The sequence below is a fragment of the Lissotriton vulgaris genome, chromosome 6 (assembly GCF_964263255.1).
Source record: "Lissotriton vulgaris chromosome 6, aLisVul1.2, whole genome shotgun sequence".
In the NCBI taxonomy this organism is placed as follows: Eukaryota; Metazoa; Chordata; class Amphibia; order Caudata; family Salamandridae; genus Lissotriton; species Lissotriton vulgaris.
Genome location: NC_141694.1, coordinates 650,304,417 through 650,328,532, shown reverse-complemented (window position 1 = coordinate 650,328,532; position 24,116 = coordinate 650,304,417). Strand labels below are relative to the sequence as shown.

At 47.8% G+C, this 24,116-nt stretch overlaps 1 protein-coding gene across 1 annotated transcript in view; it reads right to left on the bottom strand.

Moving 5' to 3' along the window:
* Window positions 1-24,116, bottom strand: part of MDN1 (midasin AAA ATPase 1) — a 2,142,100-nt gene that overhangs the window by 317,206 nt on the left and 1,800,778 nt on the right. The window contains exon 85 of the mRNA XM_086926648.1: window positions 14,934-15,075. Within this exon, the coding sequence (XP_086782774.1) occupies window positions 14,934-15,075 (142 nt within the window). The remainder of the gene's footprint in view (window positions 1-14,933; window positions 15,076-24,116) is intronic.

Below are 24,116 nucleotides of genomic sequence, written 5' to 3'. Positions count from 1 at the left end.
AGAGGTATAACAGAGGTTAAAGCCAGGTGTGACATTACTCTCTAAAGTGGTAGCTTGGTCGAGCAGTTAGGCAGTACCAGAGGACAGTGTAAAGCATTTATTGTACACACTCAGTCAGAAAAAGGTTTCATACACAAAGACTGAACTACAGGCCAATTGTTTTTATATCAAATATATAGATGTTTTATTTTCTAGAACTAACAGGTCTCAAAATATACTGCTCTCAATATAAGATGAGTACTTTGCAGAAAGGCAATAAACTTTGTAAACACAATAGGTACAGGGGTTGCAGTAGGCAACACACTTTAGCATTGAATTCAATTGGTTTTCATCATATAAGTACAGTTGATTACTTTGTAGATTACTTTGGTAGTTCCAGGACTGGATCCTAGATCCAGTCTTGGGATTTAAGCTGAAAACAATTTAGTAAAAACGTTTTAGTTATTGCAGTGATTTTTCAGGAATATAAAGCTATTTTAAAAGTTCACACTTGGAAACTTTTCAACAGAAATCTGGCAATGTTATCCAATGGGAGAAAATTCAGGTTGCAGGTAAGGTACGATCTACAGTACTGGGCTCCTGGGTCCAGCACTGGGGTCTCAACTTAAAACAGGTAAGCAATTACGTTTCAGTATTTCGTATGATTTTTGATTTTTAAAAAATATTTATAGTTTTCAAAAGTAGACAGAAGAAATTTTATAGACAAGCAGACAATGGGTTCCTATGGAGAAAATACAGGTTACTAGTAAACCCAATAATGATTACTTTTGCGGTTCAGTACTGGGCTACAAGGTACAGTACTGGCTTCTCTCCTGATCGCAGGTGAGTACTTCGGAATTCGGTTGATTTTATACAAATATTTTAAGTTTTCAAAAGCAGACTGAAGATTTTTCGAGTCAAACCAGTCAATGTTATCCTATGGCAGGTAAGTGAGTTACCGGTTTCCAGGTGAGTGTTCGGTTGATGAAGTTAAGGTTCTGGGCATAGACTCAGGGGTCCCCCAGGGTTAGGTAGGTACAGTTGGTTCACCCTCAGCGGCAAGGGGGCAGCCGGGTGCAGAGGTAGTTAGGCCCAATGTTATCCAATGAGGGACAGGGGGCCTCCGGTTGGTGGCTGCTGGCTAGCAGGCCACGCGGCTGTGGGGGCTGGGCTTCTGGTCACTTGCTCAGGGCAAGGGGGGGAAGTAGGATAGGGCAAAGGTGGCACGGCCAGCGGTACTCGGGCAGCTAGGTGCAGGGTGCTTTTGAGCCGTCGGGCGCTCAATGTTATTCAATGGGAAAGGTAACAAATGAACAAAGGCTGCAGGCTCGGGGACGGAGACTCTTCAGGGGCGACCACCACATCTAGAGGTAAGTTGGGATTTTGGAGCACAGGTAGGCACCCCAAAGGAAGGCACAGGGGGCTGTAGGGTGCCAGGTGCAGGGGTGTCTTTAGGTGTCGGGAAGCTTACACTCAGTTGGTCGTGGTTGGAGGGGCCCCTGGTTCTGAGTCTGCAGGCGTCGTCTGGTTCGTCGAGGAGGGTCTTTGGGCACTGGACTTCGGGTCCCAGTCGCCGGGGGGACGTCCTCGTTGTCTTGGATTACTTGAACACAGGCCGGGCTCGGCGGGTGTAGAGTGGGCTGGTCCGGAGCTTCATCACTGGTACCAGGGGGGTTGTTGCAGCAGAGCCTCTGCTGATGGGAGTCCCAATCTTCAAGAGGGTCAAGGCAGGCAGGTCCTCTGGGTGTCCCAAGGTTGCTGTCCGCTGGAGTCGCAAGGGTTTAGGCAGGAGCAGGTTCCAGGATCGACAGGCCAGTAGGGCTGGGGACAAGTCAGTTGTTCGTCCTGTTAGCAGCTGCGCAGCGGGTCTTCTTCTTGCTCTTCTTTCTTATTTTGGTATCGGGATCTGAGGAAGGTAGGTTCAGGAAGCCCCTAAATACTGAATTTAGGGGCGTTACAGGTAGGGCAAGGGCAGGGACCAGAAGGTCCCTGTCTTGGGGTGGGTCCTAGCCTGCTCCTCTCCTGTGGGAGGGGGGCAGGAGCCTAGCTGTGATTGGGCAGGGCTCCCCATCTTCAAGATGACCGGAGCCCTGGGTCGTGCTTCACCTTGTCTACCCCACCTGAGGGGTGGGGTTGACACAGGCGTAGGTTTTCCCGCCAGTCTTCCCGCCAGAGTGGGGGCCAGTTGCTGGGTACAGCAAATGGTCTGGAGAAGCTCATTGAGGTGGCAGGCCTTTGAAGCTTTCCCCTACCCATCCTGGGGGAGGAGACATAGCACCTCACCCAGGATGTGCATTGTTGCAGGCCCAGGAGAGCGGGGGCTCTCCACCCAGGGGTCCAGCAACATGTCTGCTGTGTGGCAGCCTAGGCAGCCTCTCAGTCCAGACGTGGATTGTGGTTAGGTTTCAGGGGGCATCTCTAAGATGCCCTCTGTGGTGCATTTTTCATTATATCCCGCACTGGCATCAATGTGGATTTAATGTGCTGAGAAGTTTGATACCAAACTTGTCAGTCTTCAGTGTAGCCTTTATGGTGCTGTGGAGTTCGTAATGTCGACCTCCCAGCACCATATACTCTTAATGGCATTACTGCACTTACAGTGCCCAGGAATGGCCCTGGGTACTGTAGGGGCACAGGGCTCATGCACCTGTGCCCACAACACTGGCATAGGGAACCCAGCTAGAGGGGTTACTGAATTATGTCAGGGCAGTGTGTTTGTGGGCAGGGCACATAGGAATGTGTGCCATGTCAACTATTTGTTTAGTTCTGTACTTAGGCCCTCAGCCTTCAAAGGCAGTGTGTGGGTGCCAGGGTACAGGGCCCCTAAGGGTGGTACAATAAGTGCTGCAGTCCTTAGGGGTCTTCTCTGGTTACCATGCCCTGAGTACCTAGGGTACCATTTACTAGGGGCTGACAAGTGGCCACAGATGCCAATTGGGTTTTAGTTTCAACACAGTTTTAGGGAAGGAACACAGGCCCTGGGTACCTGTTTTTATTTGTAAAACAACAGTGGTCCTTAACACAATGGATAACAACAATATAATGAAATAAAGTCAACAATGTGAACTATATTCAAAGTAGTGTCTGTAGGAGGGTGGACACCTGACTATGGTTACCCCAGATTTTTAGGTCGAGCAGACCTACGCTCAATGCGTGAGCATTGAGGGTGTCTGCTTCAGACCTATTGTGGCCCGTTATTGGGAATGTGGACACCAATCTGACACGAGCGTAATTCCTTCGCAGTTTTCACCGCCGGAGCGCGCGTCTGCCCCGCGCATGCGCAGAGTACCCGCGCATGCGCAGAGTAACTCACAGCCCTTGCTCACACAGTCGCAGGCAGGCAGCCCCCACCCCTCTGCATGCACGCACGCACACACAGGCACACGCAGGCACACACATACAGGCACACAGACACTCGCTCACACACACACACACACCCCTCTCCCCCACAGTCACACGCACCCACGCACACACACATACAAAGCCCGCCCCCCCGCACTCACATGCTTCCCCCCGCTCAGCAACCCACTCACCGGCTTCCTTCGTGCGGCGGCTCTCCTCAGCTGCAGGGCCCGGCAGCAGGACTCTTCTTCCCTCCTTCGGCACTGGGGCGCAGGGTAGGATCCTGCCTGCTCCGGTGCGCCAAACACGGCTCCATCCAATCGCGGCTCTTCCGTGGGAGGCGGGGTAGGCTCCCGCCCTCCTACTTCCTGTTTCCTGTTGTCGCGCCGGCCTGCCTGACTTCCTGGTCGCAGGCCGGCAGAGTGACGGCGGTGATTTGCGGTATTTTTTTATTTTGGACTCAACATGAAATAGACACAATTACTATGCCCATCGTGAAAGGCACGTAAAGTTAACATTTCATTGAATCCGCGGTGTTTACATTGGTTGCCTAGGAGAGGATTCATTGGAGAGAGCCGAACACGTGAAGAATAGTTGAAGAAAGACAAATTTTTATTGGTCGAGATAAATCCTCGTGTCTTATAGGTCCGCGTATACACGTGGTTTAAATGGAAGTCGGCAAACAGGTTCGGCTATCGGGACGATCCTGAGTAGAACCGTGTTGTATTGAGCTTCGAGCAGTGAGACGTAGATAGCGGTAAGAGCCAACAGAAGTGCCCAGCGATATTCAGTGTGGGTCAGCTAGTTGGAATGGAGTTGATGATTTGTTGTTGTTGTTTTTGAATACCGGCAGAGTTGCGAGTGAAAGATTATATTGAAGCCTGGAGGAGGAGAGCGTCATTGTTGTTACACCCATTCCTATGGTAAGCAGCGTCGGTTGATATTAGTTACAAAAGCAACGTTGTGGGATATATGGATAGTAATCCGGTGATTCTGTTTTGTTATAGCACAGAATACACAAGAATAGCTGTTTGGCTTTCTTCAACAGTACTGCGCTTTATTCAACAGTACCACACTTTCGACGTCTTTAAGGTATGCCACATTAGGAGTTTTATTAACGCTAGGCTTGTTTAGTGTAGGTGCTGTGAAGTTTTTCCAATGATATACCCTGTTTCTATGTAATTTATGACTTTTAATTCATAATATTTCATGCACTTCCTAAGTTAGATTTCAAACAGTGAAAGGGGGGGGATTTGTATTACATGGTGTTCGCATGTCCTCTTGCGAATATCTCCACCTTCTGGCACTCAGGTTAGAAGGAATTGGCAGTCCCACACAGGCCCCATGCTGTGAGAGGAGCTCCCACTGATCCGCGATTGAGCGGCGGCCTGGCTGCTTCCACTGCACCGTGGTGATGCTAAAGTCAGTGGTCCACCCTGTGTTTGCGCCTCGTGGGCTGTCTTGAAGGAATGGCGGAGGGATTGGCGCCCATACCACCACCCTGTATGTCACCAGCCATCAATGCACCGCACACGATTTTTAAAATACAAACAACAGAGGTATTTGCGCCTAGAGAGATTTTTGGGCCACAAGTCGGAAATGTAATTGAGTGCGGTGTTGGGCGTATGCAGCTAGAAAGATTTTTGAGATCGTTCCATGCCGATTAAAATATTGGATGGAGATTGACCGAGCAGTCAAACGGACCGTCCCTTAAGATTGAAAAGCCAGGCGAGTGTCAGGTTCGTGGAATGCTGGTGACTTCATAGATGAGAAATTATTTCATTTCTCATGGTAATTGCGGAGCTGCCTAGCGCTTAGACCTCGGAGAGCAGATTGCGCGATAAAGGTGAAGTCATACATGCCTCCCTCCGGGTGAGGGACACGGACACCCCTGCAGGCGTCAGTGCATACTTGCCTCGTCGCCCGGCACTCTCGGTGGTGACGCGGCCTCGCGTTTCTGCCTTTTCAGGCATCAGCAGTCCGCCTTTGCCATTACATTCTTTATTTAACCTTCGCAGTGATGTTTTCTTAGCACAGCTGAGCAATTCAACTAAACTGCTTTCCCATGACTATTTTCTGGTGTTATTTACTGTTTTTAAAAAAATTACCTGCTAAAAGCATTTTGAGGTCATGAACGAACATATTAATATAGAGCTGCTTCGTTAATTAGGGCAATAAGGCACAACACGGTGAGTTTTTTTTGGTCATCGGATATTGCAACATGTTTTCTGAAGTGCGTCGAAAAAGTAATATTATGTGCACCCTAACATAGTGACCTGTTGAACTCACCTTGTTCTGCATGGTCGAGAGGGCGCTGCTATTTTCAGGACCTTCCATGTCCAATGGCCGCCCTCCTCTGTCATGAGTGTTGCCACGAGCTGCAGCTGATGACTCTTCCAGCAGACGGTCACACTGTGCTTCGATTGGCAGCTCACATGTAGCCATTTAGAGCCTAGGGTGCCGTGCTCTACTCCCGCTTACTCACACTGACACTCTCCAACACTCACTCTCTCACTAACTAACTCTCCCACTCACTCACTCACTGACTCTCCCACTCACTAACTGACTCTCCCACTCACTCACTGTCACTAACAGACGCTCACTGACCGACTCAGCCACTCTCACTCACTCACTTTCCAGACTCTCACTGACCGACTCACCCACTCTCTCTCACTCACTAACTGACGCTCCCACTCACTGACTGACTACCCCACTCACTGACTCCCCCACTCATTCTCACGCACTGACTCACTCACTCACTCTCAACACATATTGCATTACAAATGCAATAGTTGTCACATTTGCAAAAGTTTAAGCTATTGGCATTGTAAATGACAATGCTATTAATGTATCTATTTTCAAAACCAGCACATAAATACAAAATTTGTCATTTACAATGCCAATAGCTCAAACTTTCCTAATGCGAGACCTATTGCATTGCAAATGCTTGTTATAGCAGCAGTAGCCTTTAGATTTGTAAACTAGTGTGCCCTGTTCGTATAACAGATTTTAATCTGGCTGGATGTAGCGTACCATGTTGAACTTTCCATGGTTACAAGTATTTTTTTACATTAGTAAGTGCCATCCTAACCTTCTATACTGTTTGGGTGAATTAGGGGAATAGGCAGAGTTTTGAACCATCATGGTCAGTTCCTCCTCTCGCGTCAGACATTGAACTGTCTCAATCGCATTCATTGAGCATGTGAGCATTAAACCCTTGTGGAGTGGAGCCCACCACAGACCTCACAAGGGCACAGTGTGCCCATTCTACAATGCACATAGAGGAAAAAGTGGAACATGTAGAATAATTCTCACAGTAGGTTCTCCACATAGGTCTTCATCTTGCACATGTTAAACTATCGAATGCCAACAAATACTTCTATTGTTTTACCTAAACTTGACCTCTAGGTCTTAGTTCACAGCCAGATCACCTCAATTTTCTGCATATTTAGTTCTCTCCTATGTTCTGTCAAAGACATATTGTGTAAAATACCAATACTTAGTGGTTTTTGGGTCAGCTCATTGCTTCCCAATGGTTGGCTTTCTTGTCAGTCTGATTTTTCCTTCCACTTTTTTTTCTCTGCAGGAGATAACTTAATTGTCAGCATTTTTATTGGATGACTTGTATCCTCATTGTTGCTCTTGCTGCTCCACCCCCCCCCTACCTCCAGTCAGCCAGCTGCTCCACCATGGCCCCCCCACACTCCCATTTCACTTTTTTTCATTTTCTTTTTAGAAGACCCTGCAGTTGCTGCTTACTGTTGGACAGCTCCTTTCAAAATAATAAAGTTTTGCTCACTTTTCTATTGTTTTAATTTACCGCTCTTAGACGGATGTTCTCCATCTTGGAACCGTGAAAGAAAAAAGAGAATGGCTTCTGCATCATCATAATGTATGTGTGGTGATGCATTGATGCATATTCATGATCACACTGGGGCTTCTTTTTCCCTTCTTGTTTGCCTTGTGTTTAGCTGGTTTTCGACTTAGTTGGCCTGGGACCCTGCTAATCAGGGCCCCAGGCTATCTGCTCTCTCTGTAAAATGGACTCCATACACCCTAGGTGCATAACCAATCTGGTACTGGACACCTTATCAGCCCCTGTACAGTGCACTATAGGTGCCCAGGGCATAGGTGCATCCAAGGCCTACCAGGGGCTGCAGCATAACTTTTGCCACCCCTGGCAGGTCCTTACATGGACACCACTGGCTGATCACTCAGCTGGGGCAAGGTGGTGTAATCACCATTTGCTTAGATATAGTGCACCTATATCTGGACACATATATACCCATAAGTCACTCCTATGGCAGGCCTTAACAATCCTGGAGGCAGAGTGCTTGGTTTTATGTGAGATGGTTCTCTAGCATGAGCTGAGCCTGTCTGCAGCTGTCGGGACCAACTCCCTTAGCTGTTCCGGGATAATGCCATACCATATACTCTTAAGTGCATTATAATCCATCGCGGTTATGTGCTAACTTTGGTTTGGCTTTATCAAAACATGTCGTGTAAGGTGTCATACGATTTGGAATACTACCCCCTCGCCAGTTCTGGCGATGGAGGTAGCATTCCACCCCTCTAGAGGGAGAAGACATGTTACTTTGCTAAAACGCGGTTAATTCTAACCAGAGCCTCAGCATCACAAAATGGATGCTGCTGCCACTGACACAAGTCTGACCTCCTGCTGCTGACCGAAACTTGGCAGAGGAGGCCTGGACAAAGGGTTTCCTGTCGCAGGGAGGTGCTACACCTCCCCAGACAGGAGATAGTGTATTGGGGCAGGGTGGGTTGAATGAAACTAGACACTGCCTGGGGAGCACAAGGCTTCCCCTTGCATAATCAGGTCAAACCGGTTCTGGGGCACTCCAGCCCCAGTCCCAGCGCGACCCTGGACAAAGGGAAAGGGGTGTAACCATCCCCTTCCTGGGTTCCACCCATAGGAGGGACCTAGCAGGTAATCCAGCCCCCCAGTTTGGAATAAATGTGGGAGCAGTGCCAGCGCACATCAGATTATCCTGACTGAAACTTATGAAAAAAGCTCTGGACCCTTCGACATCCTACTCGACATAGAAGACTGAAGAATCTCCCTTGTGGTCAAGGAGTGACCACCCTGTGCAAACAGGCACCATCCAGCGCCTCACGGTTTGCTTTGTTGCAGTTCCCGCCGGAACTCGAGCGACAGATCGACAAGACCCAACGTTCCTGCCTTCCAACAGCCCGATCCACAGTCCCAGCGAATCTGAGACCCGTGGAGGTGACCTGAAGTGTGGGGCCGGCCATCTTGGAAAAACCACAAGTGCTGACTGTGCAGCTCCCGAGGCTCCCTCGACGCTGTGCATTGGGGTTTGAGAAGCCCCAGCCCTGAGCAGCTTTTGCACCAAAGCTACCCCCTCCACACTCTCCGAGTGCTGCGTAGGGCCCTTCTGCATTTTGCTGCTCAACGCGTTGGTCCGGTCGCTTGCCCGTTGGCTAGCGGCCCCAGTACCGACGAACCTTTGAATTTGCTCTGCCAGTCCGGTTGCTCTGGATTGGCCCTCGCTCCCCTGAAAAGGAGCACCCACTCTGACCTTCCTGGTCCGAGTAAGAAGCGATCTTCGAATCCTGCGTGGGTTGCGCTTGCCAAGGTTTGTTTGCTCCAATCCGGAAGCCGACACCGCCGACAGCGAGAGCCTTTGTTGGACAGCTTGTGGTCCACTCCTGGACATCCTCGGTGCCCCAGAGTCCACGTGGCAGCGGAGACGAGCTTCTCGACAACCACCTGATTTCGCCAGACATTTCCTGGTTCCACCCTGGTCACTGCTGAGTGACCCAGACTCTGTCCCCTCTGCTTTCAGGTACCCTTCAGCTTCGATCCACCCTTGGATCGCAACAGACACTTCTCTTCTGGCCGCCTGCAGCATCTTCATCTACAGGCTCCATAGATCTACACGACGAAAGCCAACACGACTTTGCACCTGTGCACCCGCTTTCTGTGGGTGAGGTAACTCTTCAACGCCGGTGCTCCTGTATTGGTATACACCTCTAGTGTCCAAGTCTAAAGTTTTGTCCTTCTAGGTCAGTCGGAAGACTCTTAAAACAGTAACTCAATAACTTTTACGCACCATTGACTTTGCATTGGTGCATGTGTGTGCTTTCAGCGCTGCACCCGATTCCCGCGGGCTTTTCCAGACTTCCTCATTGCTAGTACCGATTGGTCCCAGGCCCTAGACCTGACCACTGTTCGATTAGTGATACTTATACCACTATTTTAGTATATGGTTTGAGTGGTCCCTGGGCCTCATCCACAATTGTGCAACTTTCATATGTTTTACTGTGCTTTTGTTAAAAACGCTTGTGCTTCTAGACTCAAAGAGTATAGAGGATTATTCTAGTAATAAATACATATCTTTTTATAATAAATCACTTGTGTGGTGTCCTTTCATTTGATATTACAGGATGATTGGTAAAACAGCTGGCTTCACATGCCCTCTTGAGTTAAGCCTTTAAGGCTGCTTAGTCCATGCTACCCTTAGGATAGCTTGTCTATAAGGTTGACTTACAACCATCACCATAAGGGATTGTTTGGACTGATACAAGGTGCCCCCAGAATTGGAGACATCATATATCAGGCTAACTTCTCACAGTGTCCAGCCGGACACAGCATTTTATCAATGTAGGGTTATCAAGTAATTTTATAAGCCCAAATATAGACAGTGGGATAGACTCCTGTATCCATTACATAAAAACATAACAAAATAGAAATAAACAAAAGGGTTTTTCAGGCAAAAACACGTTGGATGCTTGTAATCAGTAAACATATATTTCAAAGCTATCCATAAATAGTTAACACACGAATAAAACACATTGGTAAGCTTGTGTATAACTATATTACTGGTCGACGGCGTTTCGATCCCTAAAAACAGATACTGGGATCATCAGTACTTGTATCATATGCCTGAATTTTGTACGCAGCCTGTAAAGAAATAGGGGGAAAAAAGCGAGGAAAAGCTTTAGAAAGAGACAACATTCAGCTTTGTTTTCTCATTTTTATACTTGTAAACCATGCACAAAGAGGCAACTAGGTTGCAGGGAGAGTAGAGTCTATCATAAAGATGTAGAGATTCCGGTGAAAAGAAGAAGGTGATGTCCACGTGGTTAATGTCGCCGGGCACGGAGAAAAACTATTGCAGACTCTTTAACCAATAAAATACATTCTATCAGAACTGTGTGTGAATAACGGAGTCTTGAGCGTGTCAAGTGGGTATACAAGAACGAGTGGACTCCGCAAACGAGGTGAAGAGAGAGACGACTGAATGAGCGAACAGGCTGTGTAAAACACATGCGAGAACTAATGCGACTGCCGTGAAGTGGACACAATTTCCGAAACCACAAGGAATAGGAGAATGCCAATAAGGAAAAGAGAATAATGAGAATAAGGAAAGGTGCATTTAGGATTTGCATGAAGTCTGGAATAAGGAGACTGTGTCGGTTTCAAAGAAATTTGGCAACAGAGCAAAGTGAGCAATTAGCATTTAGACTGTTGGCTCGTATACATGTCCAGAATTAAAGAATTCAATTTCATTTTGACATATTAAAGGAGAGAGGTCCAATCTTCGCTTCGCTTCGGTTCAGTCCTGTTCTTGTGCCGTCCATGAGAATTATCATTTTGAGATCCTCTTTGTTTAAAAGGAGTGCCGTATCACCACCTTGTGGGGCAGTTTGAGAACCTTTAGGACTGTCCACTTTATGTCATTTTCATTATGGCTTTCCTGTATAAAGTGTTCCACAAGGGGTGCGTTGGGGGTTTTACATCGCACCCGGCTCCTGTGTTGTCCGATCCGGATTTTAATCTTCTGGGTCGTCTGGGCAATATACACTTTGGGGCATGGGCATTGAATTAGATAAATTATATTGCATGTGTTGCAGTTAGGGAAAGAACAAGTTTATTTTAACATTGTTAAAGGTGAAAGACTTTCCTTCTATCGTAAACTCACATACATTGCATGCACAACATTTTGAGTTTCCTACCAGTGGGACCGGATTCCTATGTGCATCAAGGGTCGAAAGCTGAACTGCATTGGTAAGTGCTGCCCTAACCAACTGATCTTTTAAATTGGCACTTTCTGTAAAAGTGCCAATTTAAAAGATGGGGCAGTGAAGGTGTACTTATAAACATCTGGCTTTTCTGAAAAAAATGTAGTCTCCAACTGCCCGGGAGAATTACATTCAAATAAAATTATACAATGGATATGCATCAATGTTTTAAAATGTATACTTTACATTGAATACTATTAAAATGTGAACTTGCATTGTAACTGCAATTACATATATGTACAGAACTATAGCACAAATTAGTAATACCAAATAAAGAAGGCTCTATTCTTTGGATCTTCCTCTCATTTTCCATGTACAAGGACATTATGAAAGTCAGCCTAACTTTAGGCAAGAAAAACATTCTCAGCTGTTTCAATATGTAAGCAGCACCAACGGGAGCAATAGAAAAGACTTCTCCACCAATCCACAAATGTGATTTGAAAATCAAGATTATGAACTGCTGACTTTCGTGACATGCACTGTCACCTTTGACCCAGTCCTGAGGCGGAAGCCGGGAACTGGAGGTACTTTGTTTATTTTAATTCTATTTTGTGTTCTGTGTGGTGTCACGATTCCTAAGTGTTTTTAAATACTTAATACTTAACATAGCGCTCGCATCCTTCATTCGCGCACAGCTGATGTTGATAGCTGCTTCGCGCTTTTTCTAGCTCTCTCATAGCCTGCCGCCGCCATCACCACCGGCGTGCACGCGGACTCCGCCCCTTTCTGAGGCCACACCCCCCTCTGTTTCCCACAAATGTGCAGGTACAGGACGCGCAGCGGACGAGCGCAGCGGGAGCGCCTAAGGCAAGCCCGTCTGCGCCCGTCCGCGACAAGACCGCGACAGGCGCAGGAAACTCTGCCCACCCTTCCTCCCACATCTCCTACCTACCCAGCGACCTCCTTCAACTTCAGGTCACTAACCATTGTCCATATATACTTGACCCAGCCGCGCTATCAGGCCCAGTCAGCTGCAAACACTGCCACTGGTCCACTGGCCTCCACTCACCATCGGCCGGTATACCTCAGGCCCCTCAGCCCTCTTTCAAAGGTGGTCTGATCAATGCACGATCCATGTGCAAGCACAACCAGGATATACACGACCTTATCTTGGAGTCCGACCTCGACTGCCTCATGATAACTGAGACATGGCTTACTGCCGATAGCAACCCCGATATTGCCGTTGCCCTACCCCTGGGCTATTCACTCTTCAGGGAAGATAGAGCCAAGGGCCGAGGCGGAGGTGTCACAATTATCCTTAAAGACACCCTCCCTTGCAACACCTTTAGTCTAGAGCCTTTAAAAAAGAAATGAAATCCAGAATCCCGCCCCCGCACCTCCCGGGGCAAAACCAAAACCAATGCCCCCTGGTTCACACCTGAACTAGCAAATGCTCACCTGCTATGTAAAAAGGCAGAAAGAAAATGGCGTAAGACATACGAGGCCATAAATCGCACTTCCTATATCGCTACTAGGAAAAACTACCTTTCGGAAATCAAACTGGCTAAAAAAAACTACTACGTCAACGCCATAAAAAACGCAGGCCAAAAACAAAAGGCGCTGTTCGCGATAGTTAAATCATTTACGCAGCCCAAGGCACTTCTACCTGAAATCCCCCCTTCTCAGAAATCTTGCGACCAAATCTCTGACTATTTCGAGGAAAAAATTGCTTCCATCCAAATCAACTTTCCCCCTCCCGCCACTTCCCCTGCGCCCCCTCCACCGCTCCCCCAAGGCTGCACTCTAAGTAGCTTCTCTTCTGTCACTCTTGAGCAGTCCAGAAAAGCCATCCTGGCCTGCAAATCGGGCGCCCCGTCGGATCCTTGCCCCCCCAAGATACTTCACCAACTAATCGACGAGGTAAACCCGACCATCAACAACCTTATCAACTCCTCGCTTAGCTCAGGCTCAGTACCCAGCCGTTGGAAAAAAGGAATCGTCAAACCTCTTATGAAGAAGGCAAATAAACCCCCGACTGATCTAACCAACCTCCGCCCAATTTCGCTACTCCCAGCCTTGGGAAAAATTACGGAACAACTAGTCCATAACGAGCTGAAACATTACCTGGATGATAACAACCTTCTTCATCCCCAACAATCTGGTTTCCGCCCCAAGCATTCGACAGAAACCGCTCTCATCGAACTGTCCGACACCATAAAAATCCTACAAGATCAGAGAAAAAACTCCATTCTAATCCTTCTTGACCTAACGGCGGCGTTTGATACCATCTCCCATACCATCCTCATCAGTAGACTCAGGGACATTGGCATATCTGACTCCGCCCTATCCTGGATAAAGTCTTTTCTCTCCGACCGATCGCAAACTGTCGCTCTGGGCCCATTCCACTTTAAAGACAAACTTGTTTCCTCAGGTGTCCCGCAAGGTTCCATCCTGAGCCCCCTCCTTTTCAACATTTACCTCATTCCTCTCCTAAATCTGATTGAATCATTCGGCATACCTGTCACTTCATATGCCGATGACACACAACTCATTGTGCCACTGGCCAAACTATCTACTAAAGCAGAACTTAACCTGAAACATTGCCTGACCGAAGTATTTCGATGGATGGACATCAACCACTTGAAATGCAACTCGAGTGAAACGGAGATCCTCCCGATTGGTACCAACATCTCCTTCTGTCCAGCACTTTGGTGGCTGGATAATTCTGTTGCCCCCCCCCAGACAGTGTCGTCGGCCAGGAACCTCGGCGTAATCTTTGACTCCGAACTCTCCTTTGACCAGCATGCCAAAACCGTCGCAGGTAAATGCTTCGGAACTATCAGATCCCTCAGAAAGTTTTTCGACTTTCTCCCCATCGATGCCAGAAAAACGGTGACAGTAGCACTCATAATCTCACGATTGGACTACTGCAATGGTTTGCTCGCAGGAGTCAAAAAGAGCACCATCCTAAAACTGCAGAGCGTCCTACACACAGCTGCTCGTCTTGTCCTAGGCCTGCCCCGCAGATCCTCTATCTCTGCAGCGCTTCGTTCACTACACTGGCTTCCCCTTCACAAAAGGATTCTCTTCAAAATCCTGATCATAGCCTTTCGGGCCTACAACAAAACAGGCCCTAAATACCTCACCAGGCGCTTTCCCCATTATATGCCCAGTCGTCACCTTCGTTCTACCAACGACAACCTCATCCTTCCCCCCAAATACAATCTGAAATCGAAGGGTGAGAAGACCCTCAGCTTCCTTGCTACTAAAGCTTGGAATAAACTGCCCAAAACCCTCAGACAACAAACCCAGGAAAAACCTTTTAGGAAGCTCCTAAAGACATGGATCTTCAATCTCCCAGACGAATACTCCAAAGCCTCCATCTAATCCTCCTGGACTGGCTCACTCTGGATTCTCAGCGCCAAGATGCTCCCTCCGGAGCGAACGTCGCGCTCTAGAAATACCCCACAAATATATCACCTTCTCCATGTAAGTACTCCTCAAAAGCACTTTGTATTGGCCTCATGGGTGAATGCGCAGGCTTTTAAAACTAAATCTGCTGAAGAAATTATTTTGAAAATCTTATTTTTGAATGAGAAATGTACCTGTTTTTTTAAGATCCCCATCATGCAGCTTTCCATCAAAGTCCTCTGACATTTCAATGGCATTATCTTCTGCTTTTATGTCCGGCTGTTCGTCTGCTTTTTCTTTCTCCTTTTCTTCGCCTTGACGGTGAGTATCCTCCACCTTGAAAAGTCAAAGCAAAAGCCTTTTAAAGGAAACTTTTCACAAATGTGCGCAAACGTTAATTAAATTGCACCATGTTACAAGTCTGTTTAATACAGTGTTCGCAATTACAAATAGACGTCAAATGCCACATACCTTACCAGTGCAGCTTTCCTCTACAATTTACAGCTGCAATACACCACCCTCACTGATCTCCTAAAATACTTATAATCATTAGGAAAGTGGATTATTTGAGGTGGACAAGTTTCGGTCTCAAATGATAGGTTGTGTGACGGGACAACACGGAAATACTCTGCTTGTCTATACAACGCATTTTTTGACCCTGCATTTATTTGGAATGATTATGCTCTTACAATGTATGCCATTACCACGTATAGTGTGTGTGTTTGTGTGCGAGTATATGTATGTATGTATGTATATATATATATATATATATATATATATATATATATATATATATATTTATATATATGTGTATGTATGTATGTATGTATGTATGTATGTATATATATATATATATATATCCAAACAAAGCTGCTTCTGCTGCAACGCTGTGACCCATAGAAAAGTGGCGTACGTTCCGGCGAAGCAACCGGTAATTTCAATATTCCACATAAGATACCAGTATCCAGTACGCTCTCAGGAACCACACAACAATCCAGAAGTAATCTTAAGTCTTCAGTTTATTCACACAACGCGTTTCAGCGACTTGCCTTGATCACTTGATCATGCTCTTACAATGTATGCCATTACCACGTATAGTGTGTGTGTGAGTATATGTATGTGTATGTATATATATATATATATATATATATATATATATATATATATGTATATATATATATATGTATATATATATATATATATATATATATATATATATATATATATATATATATATATACATACACACACATATATAAAATATATATATGTATACACACATATATATTTTAAGTCAATGTATTTGTGTGGGGGTGCCCCCCCCCCACTTATCTTAAATATGTGTGGTAAAGGCATGCGTTGTAAAGGTATATATGTGATAAAAATGTGTGGTAAAGGCACAATGTGGTAAAAACCTCGTTATAAAGGTGGTTTCCACAAAGGATAAGTCCACAAGCTGATAGATGTCACACAAATTTAAAACAAACAACTAGTGGATTTTTCCCTTTTTAAGTCTCAAGGGTTCACTTTTTTTAAAAGTCTCAACACACAAAGGAACTTGTCAATTTTTTAAAGAAAAAAAATCGATATTGAGTGGGACACCAGTGAAAGTGTAGCCGCCGCCAAGGAACTGAAGGCTAGATAATTGAAATAAGTTTGTCCAGTTGGCGCTCTGGAGCTTTGTGAAGTTATCGATGAAAATATTCCCAAAGCAGAATTGGACTTAGTTGTTCCTTCACAGGTGCTCAGAGCCTTGACACGGCTAAGCTGAAATTCAATCCAATGCCTTGGGTCCAAAGCCCCATCTCCCCTGAAAAACGTATTTCTGGTGCCCAAACAACCACACGCAGAGGCCAATAGCAATGTTCAATCCAGGTCAAGTTGGCAATGTCAACTAGGCATTTTTGAGGCGAAGGCCTCTTGCAGCATTTTGTTTCCCTGTAGCCACACATGAGGTCAGCCAACTGACACTTGGAGCCCACTTTTTTGTCATGGGTACAAGAGGGAACGTGTCCAGTCCTTTAGAACTCTCAGGGCACAGATAATGGGTCCAATCACTTCAGTTCTTCCGCAGGTCCAGAAAATGATCTGAGGATGGTACCTTGTGGAGCAACAATTGAGTGCTACATCAGTTAGTAGGTGGGGGTTGGGAGGAGGTGGCAGGACTATGACTCCTAGACACTCCCGAAACAATAAGGTAAAAGTTCCCTGGGCAACCCTACAAACGCACAAGTTACTACTTGTGTAACAATATATCTGTAAGAGACATTAGTTAGTGATAGATTCCTTACCTTAGAATATCCCCAGGCGTCAGACTGGATCCGGAAATTTTTGCGTAGCAGTACCCTTGCGCGTCGGTAGGAGTTGTCTGCGGCTCCGCGTCCGTCGTCGGCGCGTGATGACGTTGTCGGAGTACTTAGACGCCGCCTCCGCGTGCTGACGTCAGTTCTTAGACACAGCTTTTCCACGCCAGAAACGCAGAGCTATGCTAAAAACCAACACTGGTGCCTTGAAACTAGGGCCCTGAAAGGGGATGACCTTAACCCTAGATATCGGTTCGCAGAACGGGGAGGATGGTGGGTCGGTAAGGAATCTATCACTAACTAATGTCTCTTACAGATATATCGTTACACAAGTATTAACTTGTGCATCTGAAAGAGACACGTTAGTGATAGATTCCTTACCTTAGAATAGATACCCCAGCAATACCAACCCCGGTGGTGGGTCTGCGAACCAATAATCACACCAGAAAGTCCTGGAGGACGGAACGGCCAAAGAAGCCATCCCTCCGGACTTGGCTGTCCAGGCAATAGTGTCTTGCAAACGTGTGCAGCGAGGCCCACGTAGCTGCCTGGCAAATGTCCTGCAAGGGCACTCCTCGGCCCAAGGCAGTTGTAGTCGCCGTGGCTCGAGAGGAATGAGTCCTCAGCCCAATAGGGGGTTCCTTCTCAGCCAAGGAGTAGCACGCCTGGATACACAATATGAGCCACCGCGAGATGGTCCGTTTGTGTACAGCTTTTCCCTTCTTAGCGCCCACGTAACCAACAAAGAGTTGGGCATCCACCGGAACTGGCGTATGCGATCTAGATAGAAAGAGAGCGCACGTTTTGGGTCCAGACCGTGGAGCCTCTCTTCCTCTCTTGAGGGATGCGGAGGCGGAAAGAAGGTGGGCAAGGTGATGGACTGCCCGATGTGGAAGGCTGTGACTACCTTGGGCAGAAAAGAGGGCCTTGTCCACAACACAGCCTTGTCCGGATGAACCGAAAGGAAAGGAGGTTTACAGGATAGAGCCTGGAGCTCACTCACTCTCCTGGCAGAGGTGATGGCTACCAGGAAGGGAGTTTTCAAAGTAAGAAGGCGGAGAGGACAGTTGTGAAGTGGCTCGAAGGGAGCGCACATCAGAAATGTAAGAACCAAGTTCAAGTCCCACTGAGGCATCACAAAGGGAACAGGAGGGTACGTATGTGTGATGCTTTTCAAGAATCGATTAACAATAGGGGACTTAAACAAAGAAGGTTGATCAGGCAGCTTCAAATAGGCTGAAAGAGCAGAAAGGTAGCCCTTGATAGTGCCCAGAGCAGAGCCCTGCTGGGCAAGAGAAAGAAGGAAGCGAAGAACCTTAGAAAGAGGGTCAGAAAGAGGATCCACAGCCTTTGCTGTGCACCATGCCACAAATCTGTTCCACCTGCAGGCATATACCGACTTTGTGGAGGGACGCCTGGCTGCCAGAATGATGTTACAGACTTCAGGAGGCAAGTCAAATGGCCTCAACTGTCGCCGCTCAATCTCCAAGCTTGTAGGTGGAGACTGGACAGGTTCGGGTGGAGGACCGTCCCCTGCTGCTGCGACAGAAGGTCCTCCCGAAGAGGCAGACAAATCGGGGGATCGACTGACATGCTGAGTAGCTCGGGATACCAGTACCTTCGTGCCCAGTCTGGAGCCACAAGGATGACTTGTGCCCGGTCGCGCCTGATCTTCTTCAGCACTCTGGGCAGAAGTGGTATAGGCGGAAAGGCGTACAACAGACCGCAACTCCGCTCGCGACGAAAAGCGTCTCCGAGCGAATGCTGCCTTGGAAATTCCAACGTGCAGAACTGTTGACATTGCGCGTTCTCTTCGGTGGTGAATAGATCTAACCAAGGCTCTCCCCACTGCAGAAAGAGACCTTGCGCCACATCCGAGTTCAGACGCCATTCGTGATCCATCATGCACCGGCGGCTGAGTTGGTCCGCCCTGGCGTTCAGAGAACCTGCCAGGTGTTGAACCACCAGGGTCACGCCCTGATGTTCCAGCCATTGCCAGAGGGCAGAGCCTCCTGGCAGAGGGTCCACGACCCCACCCCGCCCTGCTTGTTGCAGAACCACATGGCGGTGGTGTTGTCCTTGAACACCTGCACTATACTCCCCCGGACAGAGGAGAGGAATGCCTTCAGTGCTAGACGAATCGCCCGCAGCTCCAAAAGTTTGATATGGAGCCGGGACTCCGCCGGAGACCAGAGGCGTCTGATCTCCGCCTCTCCCATGTGGCCTCCCCAGCCCTGGAGGGACGCGTCCGTCACAACTACGTGCTCCGGTTGGAGAAGGGAGAGGGATCTGCCGCTGACCCAATCGCGGTCCGTGAGCCACAACTGCAGCTGTCTCGCAGTGCCCTCCGAGATCAGGACATGGTCTGAAAGGTTGCCCTGATGCTGGGCCCACTGAAACTTCAGGTCCCACTGCAGAGCCCGCATCCGCCAACGGGCGTGATGCACCAGAAGGATGCAGGAAGCCACCAGCCCCAGTAGCCGCAGCGTCAACCTGACCGAAACTCGGGATAAAGGCTGAAAGTTTGGAATCAGAGCCTGTATCTCCCGAACCCGCTGTTCGGGTGGGTAAACCCAAAACTGCGCCGAGTCGAGAACCGCTCCGATGAAAAGGAGCTTCTGAGAGGGGCACAGGTGCGACTTCGGCACATTGATGGAGAACCCAAGCTGGTGCAAGAGGTCTGCCATCGTCTGGAGGTGGCTGACGACTGTCTGGGGCGAGCCCGCCTTCAACAACCAGTCGTCTAGGTAGGGGAAGACTGAAACCCCTAACCTGCGCAGATGAGCTGCGACCACCGCTATCACTTTCGTGAACACCCGTGAGGCCGAAGGGGAGCACGGTAAACTGAAAGTGCTCGTGGCCTACCGTGAACCGCAGGTAGCGCCGGCACTACGGGGATGTGGAAATCGGCGTCCTGCAAGTCCAACACTACCATCCAGTCTCCTGGGTCCAGGGCAGCTAAGAACTGAGCCAGAGTCAGCATTTTGAACTTCTCTTTCCGGAGGAAGCCGTTGACGTTCCGTAGGTCCAAGATAGGGCGTAGACCCCCTTTGCCCTTCTTGGGTACCAGAAAGTAGTGGGAGTAGCAACCATGTCCTACTTCTGGCCCAGGAGCGCGCTCAATGGCCCCCTTGGCCAAGAGGGCCGTAACTTCCTCCTGCAGAAGCCGCAAAAGATCCCCCGATACGCAGTGGTGTTGCGGTGGCATGGCTTGAGGAGTCGTCTCGAAGGGGAGGGAGAAGCCCCTTCGGACGATCTGCAGCACCCACCTGTCCGAAGTGACAGTGTGCCAGTGAGAGTGGTAATGGCAAACCCTGCCCCCCACTGGCGTCACATGGGCCGAAAAGCACGGACTAGGAGGGTTTAGAGGTGGATGCTGCGGGGGAGGGTGTGGACTGGCCTCGCCGTTGTCCCCGACCGCCTCCACAGCGATTTTCACGGCCGCCACCGCGCTGGATGTTAGTCTGCGGCGTGTGGCTGGCGGCACGTGTGGGGGCGCCCCTTCCTTGGCCATGAAAGGAGCGAAAGGCACCCGTTTGCTGGCGCGGGGCCGAGAGGCCCAAGGACTTGTCCGTAGACCTGGAGTCCTTAAAGCGCTCAAGCGCATGGTCTGCCTTGTCGCCAAAAAGCCGACGGCCATCAAACGGCATGTCCATCAGTGTGTTTTGGACATCGGCCGAAAAGTTGGAGGGCCTCAACCAGGCGTGGCGTCTAATCGCCACCGTCGTTGCCATCGCTCTACCTAGTGAGTCGGTGGTATCCAGCCCACACCGGATAGAATATCAGGCTGCATCCCGGCCCTCCACAAGGGCTTGGCCGAGTTTGGCCCGTACCTCCAACGGACACTCTGGCAGCACTTCCGCAACCGTATCCCACAGAGAGTGGGTGTAGCGGCCCAAGAGGCATGCGGTGTTGGAAGACCGCAGTCACAGACTAAGGGAGGAGAAGACCTTTTTACCGTACATCTCGTACCTCTTGGATTCCCTGTCCGGCGGAGCAGACGGGAATGCGGTCCGGGAAGTGGATGCCTGGATGACCAGGCTCTCGGGGGTGGGGTGGGTGGACAGGAAAACCTGGGCACCCGGGGCCGGGCGGTGGCGTCTGGCCACGTTCCTATCTACGGCGAACCCGTAGCGGTCCTGGACCAAGCGCCCAAAAGAAAGTCAGTCAAGGCCTCATTAAACGGCAGCAGAGGCTCTGTCGGGCATGACTGCGGTTTAAGGACCTCAGATAGGAGGTTAGTCAATTCAATTCAATTCAAATATCTTTATTCAATGGTAAACTTTACAATCATAAAAGCACAGTTCATCAACAAACAGTTAAAAACAATCAGGCTATTTCATTTATAAGACAAAAATTTCTTTAGACAATATAAAAGACATAAGCAACAGGCAGCATGAACATTTTTTTAAATATATAAATAGTTACAGTACAATGAAAAGGTTAAAAATACCTAGCGGCATTAGCAGCATAATTATCCCTCCATGCTTTTCCTGAAAGTAATTGCTAGTTTCAGAAAGTTACAGACAAATAAAGTGCAATCGCATTTCAATAATTGAAGGTAATAAAGTGCTGGTTTTATCTGTGCAAAATTCAGTTTTTTGAGGCATGGTTTTAAATATAGCCCCCGGGGTATTATGTAATAAGGACAAATAAATAAAAAGTGTGCCAGATCTTGCGGAGACTTTCCGTCGCAGCCGCAAGCTGGCAACACCTCACCCCGATGGGCCCCACTTGGTACCGCCAAAAAGAGGTGAAACAGGTCAAAACGGAAACTTGTTAACAGATATCGTTCATAGCCAGTCATAGGCCATGATAGATATGGTTCCATTTGTAGACAGGTTTTAAGTAGAGCGTGTTTCCGAACACTGTCCTTCTGCAACTCAACCTCCTCCCGGGCAGTATACCTAATTGTCATGAATGCATTTTTCACAAATATGACGTCTGATTTGGTAATAAGGTTTGGGGTTAAAAACAGATCAGGCCGTCCAATTTCGGTCAGGTGGTCATTAATATACTTCAACCACGGGACCTTGAACCTTCCATCCAGTGTTAAGGCTTCTTTTAGTATTTCATGAGTGAGAGGTATATCATTGTTGAGCCAGCAGTTCAACCAGCACAACACAGGATTTACTGCTATTCTGTCACATAGATAGGGTACACCCAACTCCTCATGTACTGAAAAATTTCCTGTTCCCCTTGGCAGCCTCAATATTTTCTTCAGGAAGTTATTTTCTACGACCTCCAGGTCCCTCAGTTTACTGTAACCCCAGAGCTCGCTTCCATAACAGGCGACGGCAACACTTTTTGCCTGGTATAATTTAAGTAAGGCGGCCACCGGGCTGTTACCAATTTTTCTCGCAAAGCCGAGTATGGCCGTATTAACAAATGTTACCTCACCCTTCTTCTTGAGAACAGCAGGGCCCCAGGATAATTTGTGATCAAGAAGGACCCCAAGGTATGAAAAGGTGTTGGTGGTTGGAATTTTTTCCCCATTTATACGAAAGAAATTAGATTTTCGCGATCCCTGGCCTGTCTTCAAAACATAGGACTTAGAGTAATTGATACTTAGGCCTCGGGACTCCATAAAGTCAAAGAAATAATTTAAAAGTGTCTGGAGGCCTATTGCTGTCCTAGAAATAAGGACAGCGTCATCTGCGTAAAGCAGAACGGGGACCCCCTTTCGGCCTACATAGGAGTAATCAGCTCCTGTTTTTAGCAGATGCTCCTCCAACTCATTGATATACAAGTTGAAGAGGAACGGAGCCAAGATGCACCCCTGGTGAACACCCCGATTTATTCTGAAATCCCCCGTCACTTTCAGATCTTGGGTATATCGAACATTGGCTCTTGTGTCGGAGTGCAGGTCAGCCAAAAGGTTAATTAAATTCTTCTCTACACCCATCTTTAACAGGGTGTCCCATAATTTCCCTCTGTCCACGCAATCAAAGGCGGACGATAAGTCCATAAAGGCCATGTGGACAGTTCCTTGCTTGGCCAGGGTATATTTACCTAAAATCAAATATAGATTCAGACACTGGGTAACTGTCGAATGACCAGGTCTGAAGCCATATTGTATGGGGGATATAACATTATTTTCGTTTGCCCATGTGGTTAGCCTATTCAAGATTATACCACCTACCACTTTAGCTACAGAATTAATTAAGGATATTGGCCTGTAGCATAACGGGTTGCTGCGATCACCCTTTTTGAACACGGGGACTATGGTCGATAACCCCCAAGACCTTGGGCACCCCGAGATTACAGCTGCGTTTACCACGGCAGTAAGGACAGGGGCCCAAAATGAAATACTAGATTTAAAAAGGTCCGGTGGCAGGCCATCCGGGCCTGGGGCCTTATTACTAGTTAGTCCTTGGATACCCCTTTCTACTTCATTTACAGAAAAGCACAGAGAGTTCTCCGTAGTAGTTAAAAAAGCATTTTCTGCCTGTTGCTCATTACTCTTAAAGATTGCACTGAAGCGAGTGACCCAGTCCTCCTCTGTAGATGTTAGTGCCAAGGGCTATGTCACTGGGATTATCAAACAAAGGTTTGTTAATAATTTGCCAGAATTTATTGCTATTACCCAGAACTGATGGGTCAAGTAGAGACTCCAAAGTACTAGCCTTAATTTCTTTTTTCCGTGTGGCTAGTGATTTCTTATAAATCAGGCTCAGGTTTTTAATTTGGCCTTGATCTCTGGGTTTAATTTTTAGCGCCTTTTTTAAGTCTCTGCTTGCCTTGGAGCAATTATCGTCAAACCATTTGGGGTTATTTCTGGTATGACCCCTCACCGGTGCTGTTAACATGGAGCCTAATAGTGACACCACAGCCTCGAAACCAGCCAGGGTTTTCTCAGGGGATGTAAATAGTGACGTGCAGGCCGCAAGATCCTCTCCACATAGCTTATTTATTTCAGTGTACAGATTGTCTTGATTTGCCATTGACCACTTCAGACGACGTTTGCCATTTATACAACTTAATGTTCCCCGGTCTTCACGGATCATTCGCTGTTCAAATAAAACCCCACCCAGTCTGATGATTATGGGGTTATGATCACTATAGATGTTCGTT